Raw genomic sequence first — 16,340 nt, 5'->3', positions numbered from 1 at the left:
TTTTTCCTTTAAGTCAAAGGGTGGGCACAGGGGATCATCAAAACTGAGAACCTTGAACTGAATGTGTTGCTGCTCAGGAGCTTGTGGATTATCTCAATGCAGAGACCCAACACAGATCCAAAAACAAGTAAACCAAACCCGCAGCTGAAGTAAATGTACATGGCTGGAGATTCTACTTGGGAACTGTCAGCACATAAATCAGAGTGGTGTGAGGTGAGAAGATCTGAATGGGCCACACTTATAGACAAGAATTAGTGACAAGAGAAGCAATCTGAGAAAGTGATAATGGACAAGCCAAAGAACGTGAGCCACAGGAGCAGACAAATTGCTAAGACGAGCACAAGAAAACAGTGGAATATTGTCACATACACCTAAGAAGAGATTTCAGGAAAGTAGTAAATGGTGTCAAAGGACAAGATGTTCAATGAGAAACAGAGGGAACTGGATATTAACAGTTGGACTGTTAGCCTGAGTAGTATTGTAGAAGGATTCAGACTGGAAAGAGAAGAAAGCAAAAATTGAGAAAGTGATTATGAAGAGCAGAGTGACTTTCTAGGCTGAGATGTGATGGAAACAAGAAGCTAAAACAAGAAGCCAGGAAGAATATGGATTTAACTTATTTTTCTAGTTATAAAAGAGGTTGGATTTGAACTTTCTGCCCTAAAAGTGGGTAGGGGTAGTAAGACCCATTGAAGGAGGAGAAATTAAAGACAAGGACAGGAGCAGAGTGAAGAGGCGGTAAGAACGACCCTGGGTGGACCACAGCTGCACACAGCTACATCCACGCGTCTAGCGCCTACATCCGCTGCCGTCACCATCCTGCCCAAGAGAAAGGCTGCAGGGGATGCTAAAGGAGATAAAGCCATGATCTGCAAGTTGTCTGCTAAACCTGCTCCTCCAAAGCCAGGGCCTAAGCCTAAAAAGGACTCTCAAAAGGAGGGAGAGAGAAGGGAGAAGCTGAGACCAGCAAGGACGGGAGTAACCCTGCAGAAAATGGAGATGCCAAAACAGACCAGGCACAGAGAGCCGAAGGAGCTGGAGACGCCAAGGGAAGTGTGTGCATTTTTGGTAACTGTGGCCTTCTGGGGACTGTACATGTTGAAATGCCATTTTTTTTTTAATCAAGTTTTATAAAAATGCAGAATTTTGTTTTACTTTTTTTTTTAAGCTATGTTGTTGGCACACAGAACACTTCATTGTTGTTTTGGGGGGAAGAAGAACATGTCACTAGTAGATTGTCTCCAAAGCTGGATTGCTGTGGGGGAAAACACCTTTCCCTTCTAGTTTTGAGACAACTTCTTTGCAGTTCCAATATACCTGCTGCCCCACCTCACTTCCTATACACACACCGTCCCCACTATCAACATGCCTCATCCCATCTAAGGCCACAGATAACATTAGATTCACATTTTGTGTTGTACATTCTATGGATTTGGACAATTGTATAATGACATTTATCCACCTTTATAGTATCATTAAGAGTACTTTCACTGCCCTAAAAATTCTGTGCTCTGCCTACTCTAACCAGTGGCAACCGCTTATCTTTTTGTTGTTTCTATAATTCAACATTTTACAGAACGCAACACAGTGGAATTATATTCTAGGTAGCCATTTCAGATTGGCTTCTTTAACTTAGTAATATACATTTAAGGTTCCTCTGTCTTTCATGGTTTGAGAACTCATTTTTAGTGTTCAGTAATATTCCATTCTCTGGAACTATCGTAGTTCATCCATTCACTACAGAAGGGGTTATCAATTGTAACAAATGTACCACTAAAATGCAAGGTGTTAGCAATAAGGAAAATTTGGGAGGAGTAAGGGTGTGTAGAACTCCACAGTAGCACACTAGTTTTCTATAAAGCTAAAATAGATTAAGCAGGAATTCAAGAAGGCTACCATGTGGAAAACTGGACCTTCTCAGATACACAAAGTAGAAATGTAAACAAGGATCTACATCTTTCTTCCCACGTGCTATTGCTCGCCAGAACCTCTAGAATCAACCTTTCTGTCAAACTAAAGACTGATGGTGGGAGAGGAGGTCCAAAGCCAGGATGTGGGGAGAAAGGAAATGTCATCTACTGACCAAACCCTGAATGAGACTTTTAAAGTGCCTTTTACCATTCTTTGTTCTGAATTACCAATCTGCTCTCTTAAGATGAAATCAACTATGGCTTACATTGACAGAGCACTCAATTATTAGCAGAACTAGGGTGAGGGGAGGGGCACAAGTGGTAGTGTTCCTTTGAAGTACTGGAGATTGAACCCAGAGGCAGTCTACCACTGAGCTACATCCGCAGCCCCCTTTTTGTAATTCTGAAGCAGTGTTTCACAATCTTCCAGCCTCAGCTTCCAAAATAACTGATTACAGATACTACACTACCAAGTTCAGCCAATTGACAGAGTTTTCAATGTTCTCAAGTATATTTCTTTGTTCTCATGAACTCTGACTAGAACTAATGCCAAGAGAAAATTGAGGTGGTACAAGAAAGGTACAAAATCACAAAGTCTGTTAGTGGAAGAGTCAATATTCATATTCAGCAACTTAAGCTCAGTATAATCCTCATCTCTCTGAATCATGCCTCCTCTCTGATGTAGTTATGGATCTCAGTAAAGGTCCAAAAGCCTAAGAGAAATTGAGTATAGTTTTAAGGAAAATAGTATAAACAGCTTTGAACAGGGTTCCTGAAAGGCAAGATCACAATCAACCATATTACCTCACTGTAAAATGGGACTGGTCAAGCAGTCTATGTAGAAAAAATATTAATATTATATTTACTGACATTAATATTAACATCAGTAAATTAATACGTAGACAAACAGGAACAGAATGTTTCGCAGCTTATATTATAAAAGATTTAGAACTTTTCTTGCACATATTTGCTCTGTAAGAATCCAAAATAAAAGCCACAAAAACTTTTGAGGCAAAGAATAAATGAACAAAAGTAGTAAGAATGACTCATTCCATCCCTTGCAAATGGCCTCCATGATTCCTGACCCTGCTATCCACATCCATTGCATACGCTGAGCCCTAAGGACCCAGCAACACTGCAGTATTACTGGGCAGCAGCAGTCCTCCCCTCACCTGCCCGGCATGGTGTTCTATCTCTTCTGCTCTGCTCTGATACCAGTCCATAGCCTTCTCAACTGTAAGCTGGGCCGTCCTGAACCTCAGTAACTCAGGCTGTGCGGCATACAAAAATTCACTTTCATCTTGGAGACTCGGCTCAACAACCACTCTGCAAATCACAAAATGAACAATTAACTCATTGGAATGCTGGAAAAATATATAATTTTATGAGCGAAAAGGGAAATAGGTGACAAAGGGATTATGTGTGTGTCATTATGTGTTTTCTCTTATGTATTTGCATACTTACAGGAAGAGACACTTTGGGAGAATTTATTTTCCTACAGTTTTTCCCAATTTTAAAAATCATAAAACAATTGTGTCACAAATCACGTAAGTATTAATAAAATCACCCTGGAAAGCAAACTGGTTAAATCAAAATCGTGTGCTGGCCAGCCAGGCCTGGGTTAGCAAATTTCCCCCAGATTACTTCAATTTGAGTTGAAATTACAAAATCTTGTTTTCATAAACATAAAATAACGCCTCATTTAGGTTGGGAATATACCTCTACTAGGCCCTGGCATGGTAGCAATGCACTGGTGTGTGCCCAGTACAGGACTACTCCATAACATTCCCCACCAAATGGACAATAGTGAAAAATGAACAATACCTTAAAGGAACACATACAGGTATAACATCATGAGGACCACAAATTATAAGGAGTTTTTATGAGGATGATCAAAGACAATTGCCTTCCATGGTTAAGGGACAAGACAAAAGTAACTAGACTCCCCAGATGGACCAGGAAAACACTGTGTTCCTTTAGGGACATTCATTCATCTAAAGTGAGGTGGTAACACATGTGGTTGGTTATTGTGATTATAAGGAAGTGAGCTTATATTGGCACCATCTGTCCTTATAGGACACATCATTTAAAGTTTACACATCAAAATAATCAAACAAAATAGGTGAAGCACAGCATAACATTAAAGTGTTTTGCTAAATCTGTGTATGGCATTCTGCTCAGCAATGCGCAAAACAGACCAGAAGTTGGGAGGTTTTTTTCCTCCTGTTCCAAATAGTCAACAAGCCATCTGACAAAATTACTATTGAGAACTGTTCCATAATTTTGGTCAATGTTGCCACCTCTTTTCTCTTTTCCTACTATACTTCTATAGATAAGGATTCCTCAGGAAGTTTTAATGTTAAGATTTCTCAGAGCTATATCAACATTTGTACGTAGAACATATCACTGATATCTGTCTTCTCATTTTTAAAGGTACTTTATTGTAAGCACACTATTACTAACAAACTGGAGAAAATATTTTTCCCCAATACCTGGAAAATAATAAAATATCAAATAATATAATCCATAAAAAAATTAAGGAAATGAGCTTATAAGTGTGCTACAGAACATGCAACACAATTCCTCACTGAAAGCTGTGAAACCCTGGGCAAGTAACTTAGCTAAAACTACCTTAGGATTCCTTTGATTCTAAAATGTGGGTCTAATACTACTGCAAAATGTTGTAAAAATTCAAAGTAATCGAAGTAAATAGTCAACACTGCCTGGCATAAACCAAATAGTTATTTGGTTTATTTATAGTTACTATTTTGGGGGGGGTTTCCATCAGGTGTGGCACATGATTAGACACAAAGCACCTAAGTACCTGGGCATCTTAGGCACATACCCAAGATAAGCCACTGTGCTTGTAACTGGCACCACACTAAGTCTCACGTGTGGAATGATCCTTTACTTAACTAGCCTCCTATTTTCATTAGTATTCTTCCAAGGATTTTTCCCCCACACAAAGCCACATCACTCTTCCAAGCAGTTTTTTTAAATCTGCCCCTTTTCAGCAGGGAAAAATAGCCACCAGCAACTCAGAGTTCCTTTGATGCTTTTTTTCAGTCCTTACCCATTTCCCTCTCAACACCATCTGAGAGGATTTAACTGCTCTCTCCTTCAGGAATCAGCTTCCCTTTCATTCCAGCAGCCATACCATCAGAATTCCTTTCATCTTTTCGGCTGCTCCTTTTTGGTCACCTTTGCTAGAATATCCTCTTTACCCAACATTAAATATTAGCACTTCCAAATGCTTAACCCAACGCTATTCTTACTCTGTACTCTCTCCAGGTCTCCCTGCAACTCTACAAATATAAATGACCACAGACGATTCAACTACCGTATTTTACCTGTAACCCAGACGTCACTTAGAAGCTTTAAGATCTTCCTGCTGCTTGCTTCTAAATATTTTTCTGGCATTTCAAATGCAACAAAACTGAAAACTAAATCTGTGACACCCTCAGGTAATAGTTTTTTTACAACAGAAATCTGATAAAAAGTAAGAACATCTCTTATTTTCAGTTCTTGAAGAGGGCCTTGCCTTTAGCCTTTCAGCACTCCCTCCTCACTGCCAAACATATCTCCACTGAGCTAATTCCTGCTTATTCTCCAAATTCTTCCAGTCCCCACAGGGATTCTCTCTGACCTCCACCAAGGTTAAGGCTTCCCCTTGCATGCCCACAATGCCCCACCATGTCTTTCATAGTACTCTGCACTTCCACCTGGGGCACACCTTCTTGAAGACAGGGACTACACAGTCCTTTTCTTCCTTCAGAATCCCTGGACCTAACCAAAGACAGATGCTAATAAACAGAACAAATGACCTGTACTACTCAAGATCTGTATCATCTTCCAAATCATCTCTTCATGGCTTCACATCTTTATAGTTTCTGGAGTTTCTTCCACTTAAGTGCTGTGGTTGGTCTAAGAAGAAATACCTTCATTCTTGGCATCTACTTGTTAGAATCACAAGATATAGGCTAAGGAAAACTGAGAAGAACCCAATGAATGGGTCCAGTCCTGGGCTTCCAGTGCTGCTCCATAAAAACCATCTCAGAGGAGCTGGGAGGCTGGGTAGGGGAGGGGAAAGTCTTATTTAATTGGAGAGAATTTGTGCAGTACCATCATCTCACTTTCCTCACCATGGACACCAACCTTCCACATTTTAAATTTCTCTACCTTTCAATTTTTCATTACAATTAGTAAATAAAGAATTCTAGTTAAATATGGTCAATAAATAAAATGTTCCCATTTATCCAAAAAATTCCACTGATAATAAATTCTTGGGTGGGGGCATGAATACACAAGAAACTGTTGTTCTGTTTTTTCCTGAACTTAACACCCACTGTACTCTCTCCACTCTTGATTGCTTGTATGTAGTCACTGCTTTTTTTTTTTTCCAATTTCTAAAAGATCAAATACTAAAATATAAAATATTTTGCAATGAGGACTGGGGTTGCGGCTCAGTAGTAGAGCGCTTGCCCAGCAAGTGTAAGGCACCAAGTTCAATCCTCAGCACAACATGAAGATAGTTTGTCCACCTATAAAAAAAATTTTTAAAAATATTTTGCAGTGATATTTCAATTACATTACAACATATCATCCCCCTAAGACCTGATTCTTGAAGCCACCCCTTATCCCCTACTTTCACCCCCAACTGGGCACAATGTCATCCAGGGCCTTGCTTTTGCATATATTAAAGTCCAGTTTGGAATCCAGTGGCGTTTTCTTCTCATTTCACTCCCTATTTTAATAAAGGAAACCTTAGAATGGCTTCCTAAAAAAGGTATATGAGTGACAAATTTCATGAACTATACATAAATCATCAAATATGAAAGCAGTTAACTGGATATTGAAATCTATATAAGATACATTCTTCAAAAGTTTCAAAAGGATTCCAATTGTCTTAAAGCTTCTTGCATTTTTCTGGATGTTTGAGGTCCTTCTGAGCCCCAATTCCTTCCATGTAGTCTCTTTAGAATAATGTATCCCTGATATTCTTGAAGGTTATAATGCTGTGCTTCAATGTAATAAGCATTTCAATCTGAATATTCACAACCTTCAACTCTAAGTATAGAACTGAATTATTTCTTATAATTTTATCTACTTTATTATCTATGTGTTTTTAAAAGCCTGTAACTTTAACAGAGGTTTGTTTTTAATTCATCCTTCTCTTATATTCTAGCTCTGTATTTTCATTCTAATATCTACAAAATCTCCTGGATTTAATTTTCCAATTATTTAAATTTTGTATACCAACAACCATATGTTTAATGTCCCAAGTTCTCTAAGCCTTTGTTCCCATTTTATACAACTATTTATCTAATAAATATAATCTTATCTCCCAGGGAATATTATAATTTTTGAAGTTTCCGTCAACATGGTGCATTTCTTTCAGTTCTACTTTCTGTGTCTTTTCCTCACCAGTTAATTTTTTGTACCTGCCTGACTCTATCCTTAGATGTCCAGGAAGCTCTGTGAGTGTGGCAAGAACTGCTTATTTGCTATATCCTTATAGTGCCCTAACCTTTGGGGACAATGCCTTAGTATTTAGAGCCCTATTCCAGAGGCTATTCCACTTCTCTAGAAAGGAATTCTCCAAACTTCTTGGGGATTATTCCTGCATCTGAGAGGAGGGAGTAGGAAGGAAACTTAGAGTTCCAGCATTCAGGAGATATATAAATTCCTGGATTTTGAAACCCATATCTTCATTCCCACCTATACTGTACCTAGTATCCAGGAATCTGGAGGCTTTCCAGCTAACTAGAGGTCCTCTGGTCTCATGTACGGAAAATATGGAAGGAGAGACAATGAAGAACTATTTGCCCAATTTTGGGGAGTGGGGAATAAAGGAATTCAAATGTTTCTAATATGGACTTTCACTCCCATATCATATCTCCCATCCCCTTCTGCAATACTTATATCTCCACATCCTGAGGTTTTTCCCCCCCAAGATCAATCTTATAAAAATGAAAATTGAAACTAAATGAAAAACAAAGGTACATGTATGTATATGTGTGTGTATATATATACACATACACTTTAACTGAGAAAAAATATTTACCTGAAAAATTAAAAGAACAGCTAAAATGAAGAGTTGTAATAAAAGCATTTCACAATCCCTTTGTAACATTTAATATCTTCTCATTGAAAAGTTTCAACATAACCAAATCAACAGTTTGTTGTTGTGTTTTGTTTTTCCCTTTAACTTTACTCAAATGCTCCAGATCAGGGAGCACCATCAAGAAGTGATCATACATCACTTTTTCACAGGGCCATCTATTCACCCATCCCACAAAGAAATGCAGATGCCTGGTGTGGGCTCATACTAACCTGCACTCCAATTCTTCGCACCAGTCTTTAGCTCGGTGTTTATGTTCATGCCAAGGAACAATCATTAAGGAGTCACCACTGAAACTTTTAAAAATAAATAAGTAAATAAGAAAGCACATATACACACAGTATTTAAAATACACACCATCTAGCTTCATAAGGAATATGACTAGCTTCTCAAGAAATACAAAACCAAAAAGTGTCTCTGTAAACTTAACCATCAAGATTTCCATTTATAGTATTTTTTTTTTTAGAGTTAAAAAATTGTCTCTAATTTATTTTCTAGTTTTCGGCGGATACAATATCTTTGTATGTGGTGCTGAGGATCGAACCTGGGCCGCACGCATGCCAGGTGAGCGCGCTACCGCTTAAGCCACATCCCCAGCCCCCCATTTATAGTATTTTAAGTGGCATATGATACACATTGTATGCAATATGTATGTGGGAAATACCATACTACTGCTTCCTCTTTGACTTTAAGTTTCAAAAAGGAAAAATTATGAACAAAAAAATGGCAAATAATTAAAAGAATGGTATAGATACATGTCCATTCATACATTCTAATATTCTTGAAGAGCTTGTACTGCATACTCTTCACATCAACATAAAAGGTTCCCTACCCCAAAAGCCTGCAATATAGATCAGTGCTATCCCAACTGAACTCCCAGTGATCATAGAAATGGTCTGGGTGTCATCCAACACAGTATATCTATTAAGCACTTGAAATACAGCTCCAGATACTAAAAAACAGAATTAAGTAATTCTATTTAATTTTAACTCATTTAAACTTAAGTAGCCACACACGGTTACTGGCTGTGATACTGAGTAGCACTGACAGGCAGCAGCAAGAGTGGAGAAATTATTCTGCAGGTTGAAAAACATCACTAGAAGATGACATAAAAGAAAATCTAAGAGACAAAGAAATTCTGACCGTTTGGGATGACAAATTTAATTTAAAAGGAAATGGGAAATAAACAGTAGGGTAGTGGAGCAATTTGATACAAATCGGAAAAAAAAATTATCCTTCAACAAGTCTTTAGCATAAGAGTTTCCAAAGAAAGGTGTTTTCACCATTATTGCTAAGGTCCCTTTTACTTTTAACACCCACAAATCAGTAAAAACTACTGAATTCTTCTGAGGAAAGACAGAACTTTTAAAAAACAAACTTCAACTACCTTACCTTCACAGCTCAATGAAACCTTTTCTCTTGTTTGAGTAACAATAGTGGCATTTTCCTAAAATTTATCATAGCCTCAGAAAAAGAATTGCACTTTCTCCTATTAGGTGATGGCATAAGCTTTGCACAAGAAACACTTCATAAACATCTGAAAATTATGTTCATGAAGAAATTGATCTTCAAGTGAAAAGTAATAGGAAATAACTGGAGAGTTGTGAAGTGGATGAGTCTGGGAAGGTGCAGTGAGCACTCGTTAATAGCATCACTCTTATTTATTACTGGAGCAAATTATCCAAAGTCCAGCTCCTCAGTAGACATGTAAGATAAGAAGTTTATTATATGGTGTAATAAAAACACAGCTTTTCAGCAAGGCCATGCTTTCTAGCAAATATGTACCAGACATACTCTAAGTGCTTGAGTTCATATTTCTGAATCAGATGATTTAGATGAATAACCTAATGATAGAATTTCAGTCACTACATAAAAAATTTTCTTTCATGTCATCAATAATTAGTACTTTATCACAAACCACTAAAATGAAAAATAAAAAGGGTCACGTTTGAACATAATGATGATAATGCTCACTCTTCCAACATAATGTTAGAGCAATGAATTGAGAGTGAGGGGGGAAATGAACCTAGCAAGCTATTATGCCTTTTCTAATTAAAGCAGACACGGTTCCTTAAGCTAACAAAATGTTTTCTAAAGGAATTTCACAAAACTATCACACACTGACATTTGTATTTTCTATATAAAGAACATATGAGATACAACATCTATTATTACTAAAATGATTAGTAATAGTAGGGGACCCTCAGGAAAATAATATTTATTTGAAATTTGGAATCTAGAAAAAACTTTCACTATCTTCACTGAACAAAAATGGATAAAATAACTATTTACAAAAATACACTAAAATCAAGTTCTGCTCAGAGACCAACCGTGAAAGGTAGACCTGGTGAGTACTTTGCTGCACTTTCAAGGACCGGCACCAACTATCCTGTGTCTAATGTGCTAATAGAACTGCTACTATTATTTTGTCTGCAGTGAAAATCCGCAACAATACTTATCCTTATCTTCATCCAGTCCTGCCAACCTAATGTGGATGACATTAGCTTCCTCATACTACAGTGAAACATTGTCCATCCTCGTGAAGCTAACGAATGACAGTCTGTTTCAAACACACCAGATAGCTAGAATCCAAAGCTTACACTTTTCAGTAGCATATTATCCTGCCTCTAAAAAGGATGTAAGGGCTATAATCTAGCTCTCAAGTACATTTGTACCACTCCCTATTTTATACATAGTAGGAACCACTCAAATTTAAGCACAGCAGCCTTTGCCCAATTTTATACAACCATGTGTATATCTCTTTACATGTGTAATTTAGATACATTTAATCTAAGATATGTAATCCACACTTTCATGAAACTAACTTCTACCCCATTCCTCTTAATCTTAGATCTGATCATCAATGTTATCATAAAAATGAAAACATTCTGCTATTTTGTAACAAATGGTTCCATGAAACCAATTATTTTAAGAGTCTAAAGTGCTTGCTTAAAAAGTATCAAAACTTCTTTATGTTCCTTCAAATCACAGCATTTAAGAAATAATCAAGAGCCAGGCATGATGTGGCATGTCTGTATAACCCAGTGATCCAGGAGGCTGAGGCAGGAAAATTGCAAATTCAATACCAGCTGGGAAACTTAGCAAGATCCTGTCTCAAAGATTAAAAAGGGATGGCGGGGGGGGCTGGGGTTGTGGCTCAGCAGTAGAGCACTCGCCTAGCACAAGTGACGCCCCGAGTTTGATCCTCAGTACCACATAAAAAATAAGTGACAAAAAAAGGGGGGATGGGCAATAGAACCCCTGAGGGGTTCAATCCCCAGTACCCCCCACTACGGAGACAGAAAAAAAATCCTTAAAGAGCAAATTTTTGTTTTTGTTGTCAATTGTTATATTCTTAGTATCTAAAATAGTGCCCGCTCTTCAACAGACTCTAAAAACAATACATGTTGATTGACTTAAATAATCGACAACAAAATTTTTAAACTGATCATGAGCATCAAGACTGGAATATGACAATGAAAGGGAACAGTTTGTTCTTAAGAACCAGATATGCCAAGGAGGTGTGCTTCTATAGCAGGGAATCTACAGATTTAGGAGTGAGCATAAGGATGCTTTCCTAAGACATTATCAAACTGATGGAAGGGCAAGCTCTACAGGTTGAGTATCCCTTATCCAAAACACTTGAGACTGAAGTATTTGATCACTAAATTCTGCAGATTTTGAAATATTTTTACACAAGAGATTATCAGGTAACCACCCCCAAAATTTTACATTTTGAAGTACATCCAGTTTCAGATATTAGATTACAAAATTAGAGACATAAAGCCCATACTGATGGATACCTCATTGTACTTCAGTTTAAAAAAAAAACTTTATACATTTCAGGCTCTCAGTGGTAGAGTGCTTGCATAGCAATCCTCGGCAGCACATAAAAATAAAGTCTTATGTCCATCTATAACTAAAAAAACTAATATACATTTCTCTGAAACTCAACATTCTTCATATTTCAAAATAATTGGTTCTATCATTGCATATGCAAAAATACCCAAATTTTAGTTATACTTTCATACAGTAGAATGATAGAATGCTTAATTCAGAGTAAACCTTTTCACTAATTCTGTTCAGACCTAAAATATAAATCACATAATTACTAGACAATTCCAATCCAAATAAACCTAGAAATCATACTGCAACTCTCACAGAACTACAGAAAGTTTGGTTATTTGCAAAACATACAGTATGAATCCAAAGTTCCCAAAACACCCAAAACTTCATATACATATACTTCATTTCATCTCTATCTTCTATTTTCTACTTAGTGCCAAAATTTAAGTATATCATGCCCACCCACCCCCGGCAAAAGAATTACATAGTAAACTGAAATTATGTCTTTACAATAGCTACTTTTGCTTAATTTTAGAATTCTTCATATTAGAAATGCTGCTCATTGTTCTATTCTGAAAATAACTGTTGGTTTCATTTGAAGGTAACAGTTATCTGTGACAAATGTAACAAGTTCTGGTACATTCAACAATACCCTCCCCAATGATTTCTTACACTAAATATGTTATTTGAAGGAAAATTTATCAAAAAATAAACTTCCCAGAAGCTCTTTTATCCATGTTCTATGCTTTGGAAACAAAAGACTAAGTAGACAATTGCCACCTTTTATACATTAGTTTTAAGATCGAGTTATATTTCTATTATTTAACAAAGAAAATGTTCCGGTAAATTCAGCACACAAAAAATAACAATAATTTGGGCCTATGTGTGTAACTGCACTACAGTTGCCGTTGCTGGACAAGTTGAATGGATCTGAAACTCAATGGAAAAACCAAAGAGCTGCTGATCTACCCTAGTGCCAAGATGGAAGAAAGCTGCCCAATGACATCCTTCATGGTGTTCTTCTACATCAATGAGGTTCAGTTTCATTAGTTAATAACTTACAAAACAGAGCAGAAATAGCAATTATTAAGAGAAGGAGGGGAGCAATGTTCTATAATTTAGATAATCTGCTTCCCATTACCAACTTAATCTCTGGGACACAGCTGCCTCATCTATGTAGTAAATACTATAAAAGTATCTGCCCCAATAAAAACAAGACAAAAGCAAATATTTCCTGGGATTCTAATTAATAATAATTAGGAGTGTGCTCTTAGTAGTCTAATCCTGATGTCAGAACTGTGGTTCTACCCTGCAGGTCTTGATGAAGTTATTTAACCAGCCTGTGCCTCAATTTCGTACTAAAATAGCAGTAGTAACAGGATAGGAAGGGTTACATTAGTACATATAAAAACCTTAAAATAGCACTTAGCATACACTAAATATTCAATGTGAACAAAGTAGTATCTTTTCATAAGTAGCAAATAAGATACACATGACTGTTAACATCTCAAGATGTACTTTATGATAAATAACACCACATGAATAATTTCAAAAGATGCTTTTCACAAATATCTGAAAATTACAATAAACTCTGATCCAATCCAGAGTAAAATAACACCAATATATTATCAGTAATTAGAAAATAAGTTGATTTATGAGGTAGAAATGGCAATTTCCAAAAGATATTGTCTCCCTCCTAAATGCTCAAAAACAAGTTTAAAAACAAGTTTTTAACTATGATCAAAGTATGGGGGCAGGAGATATAGCTCAGTTGGCAGAGTACCTTAGCATACACAAGGCCCTGGGTTCAATACCCAGCCCCCCCACACACACACACGTTTAAAAAAGCATTAAAGTTTAAGGAAAAGGCACAAACTCCAGTGGAGTAGTGCCACAGAATCTCCCAGAAACGTCAGTAAAATAACTGACAGATTTTTTTTATAAAAGATTTTAACATCAATAAAACAAGGGACAACATATGAGAAATCACTAAAATGACAACTGGCCCCATCCACCATACTCCCACCTTCATCTTAGAGCGATGACCCTAATTTTGAACAAGAGACACAGAAAGTCCTCAAGATATAAAAGGATGCCCATGCTTATTATAAGCAAAACTATTGGGGGGGTAGATGTATTCAAACCCCATTCGGCAGCCTTTCACTTAATAAGCTACCAAAAAATATAAATAAGCTACAATGACCAAAGAAAAGTCTCCCAAACAATGTACTCATGCTTATATTTAGCATCTAGCATAAGACATGTAAGACATTCATAAATGTGCGTTTTATTTTTGTAATGACACTCATTTGTAATATTTAACCAATGGAAAACAGGGGCTTAACTTGAAACTGTTGAATTACAACTTTAATTTATGGTATTTAATATTTTATTCAATGAGGGAGAATACACATTATATGTGATTATATTGCTTTCAAAGACCTGAGATCTAAGAGTCAACTAAGGATTGATGAAGACCATTGTCATACAGGGAGGCAATTTTCCAGTAGGGAGGGATGTACGAGATCAGTAAATTTCATTTCCTATTCTGTTACTCAGACCGACACAGACCCAATGGAGAGAATAATAGTGAGGCCCCTTTTTTAAGATTATTGAAGAAAAAAAAAAACTTCCAGGACCAAAAAATAAAAATCATGACATCTAAAATTTATCAACTACAGAACTACTGAAATGTGCCAAAATGTTCATGAACTGTATCAGTGTACATTAACCATGACCCTATGTGGGTTTGTATTGCTAATGGAATTTGAACGAAAGGATTAGAGAATATTTTTATATCCTTTTCATTCATATAACCAAAAAATGGAATTACAGCTATGCAGACCACAAGTTATAGGAAGACTATGTGTTTACTGTCACCTTTTAAAGTATCTGCATATTCTTGCCTCTAAGACCTATGCTGAATGAGCATTTTACACACTATCTATGAGGCTATCCAACTTTGTCCAGCCTAATACTTATTTATATAGCACTTATGACAATGAACACAAATATGAATCATTAATTATAGTTATAAACTCAGAAGCCTTGAGAGACAATATTATCTTTCCTGTTTTACAGTAAATGTAGCATAGGCACAGAAACACCAAACTACTTGTCCAAAGTCACACAGTTAATAAGATGCAGATAGAATTTGAGCCTAGGAAGTCTATCCCAGAGTCTATATCCTGAACCATCCTGACATCCTATCTATCTGTATTCCACCTTTTCTTTTAATTCCATCTTTCATTCAAGCCATCTGCAAAATTCCAGCTTACTACAGATGATTCTACAACCATTCAGATTACCGTCTTTTTCTACATCCTTACTCCTTTCATCTGGACAACTTATGTGGCATTTTACTCTTGTGTAGTTTTATAATTCAAAGGTGGTATTCTCCGTTTTCCTGGAGTTCTTAACTATTATTTCATCAATTTCCTAGCCTGTATTTTTGTCTCCCCACTGGAAGTAAATATGCTTTCTGGTTAATACCTGTTTGCAACCATTGCAAATCCTGGTAGTATTATAGACATAGTAATATGTGAATGACAATTTTAACTTATATATAAGTTAATTTATACATTTAGTGATTAATTATTAAATGGTTTATACAAATAAGTGTGTAGTTTTATTAACCACAAAATGTTAGTCTGTATAAATGTTTAATTTGTGGTTGAGACTTAATACCTCAACCACAAAAACTCCATAAGATACATACTAGAATTATAAATTTGTAGATATGTAACCCACATAAGTTCAAAAATTACCATTATTGAATGATTACAATGATCGATCAGTTGGAATAGATCTACTGATATACTCTTAATTCTACAATAGGTGGTCTCAAAAGAACTAGAAAGATAAAATTAGGGGATTTGGAAGATGGCGGCGAGGGGAGTGCATTACCCCCGTGTGCTGCTTCACTGTGTGGGAGTATGACAAGTCAGGACGGCTAAAGGATATCTTGTTAGGAATTTCCAGCAATAGTGGGGTGCTCCGGAACCTGGAGGAAGGATTTCCATCGCACGAGGATCGGCTACGGGGACTCAAACGCGAGAGGTTTGTCGCACGGAGGGTAACTGCTTATTCAGCAAATCGCCCCGCGGCTAGAGTCTGCAGTGTGCGCTGGGATAGAGACGCAGGGTTACAGCGCTGCAGTTTCTGCCAGCCGCGCAAGCACCGTACTCAGGGCTGAATTCTGGGTTCCAGACGGGGTAAGGAAGCGGTCCTGCTTGGTTCTACACACCGGTCAGTCCACAGAGGAGGCCAGCAGCCACCATCTTGGTAAACTGACGTCACGTCCCCTGTTTTCGACTGACCGCAACTCATTCAGCCATAGATCAGGTAATTCCAGGCTACAATTCGCCTGTGGCTTGCAAACAGATTGCTAGGGTTCTGCGCCTGGGTGCTTCTAAGAACCTGAGCCTATCGGAGCGAACGCCGAGCGCGGGGCGCCCGAGTTC

The 16,340-nt window shown here is 37.2% G+C and overlaps 1 protein-coding gene across 1 annotated transcript in view; it reads right to left on the bottom strand.

The window, feature by feature from the left end:
• The window catches only part of Nbas (NBAS subunit of NRZ tethering complex), a 351,187-nt gene that overhangs the window by 215,559 nt on the left and 119,288 nt on the right, over window positions 1–16,340 (bottom strand). Inside the window, 2 exon segments of the mRNA XM_048804961.1 lie at window positions 3,047–3,236; window positions 8,244–8,327. Coding sequence (XP_048660918.1) covers window positions 3,047–3,236; window positions 8,244–8,327 — 274 coding nt within the window.

Source organism: Marmota marmota, unplaced genomic scaffold (assembly GCF_001458135.2).
Source record: "Marmota marmota marmota unplaced genomic scaffold, marMar, whole genome shotgun sequence".
NCBI lineage: Eukaryota > Metazoa > Chordata > Mammalia > Rodentia > Sciuridae > Marmota > Marmota marmota.
The sequence above is the reverse complement of the archived record's forward strand: the minus strand, read 5'-3'. Positions and strand labels throughout refer to the sequence as shown.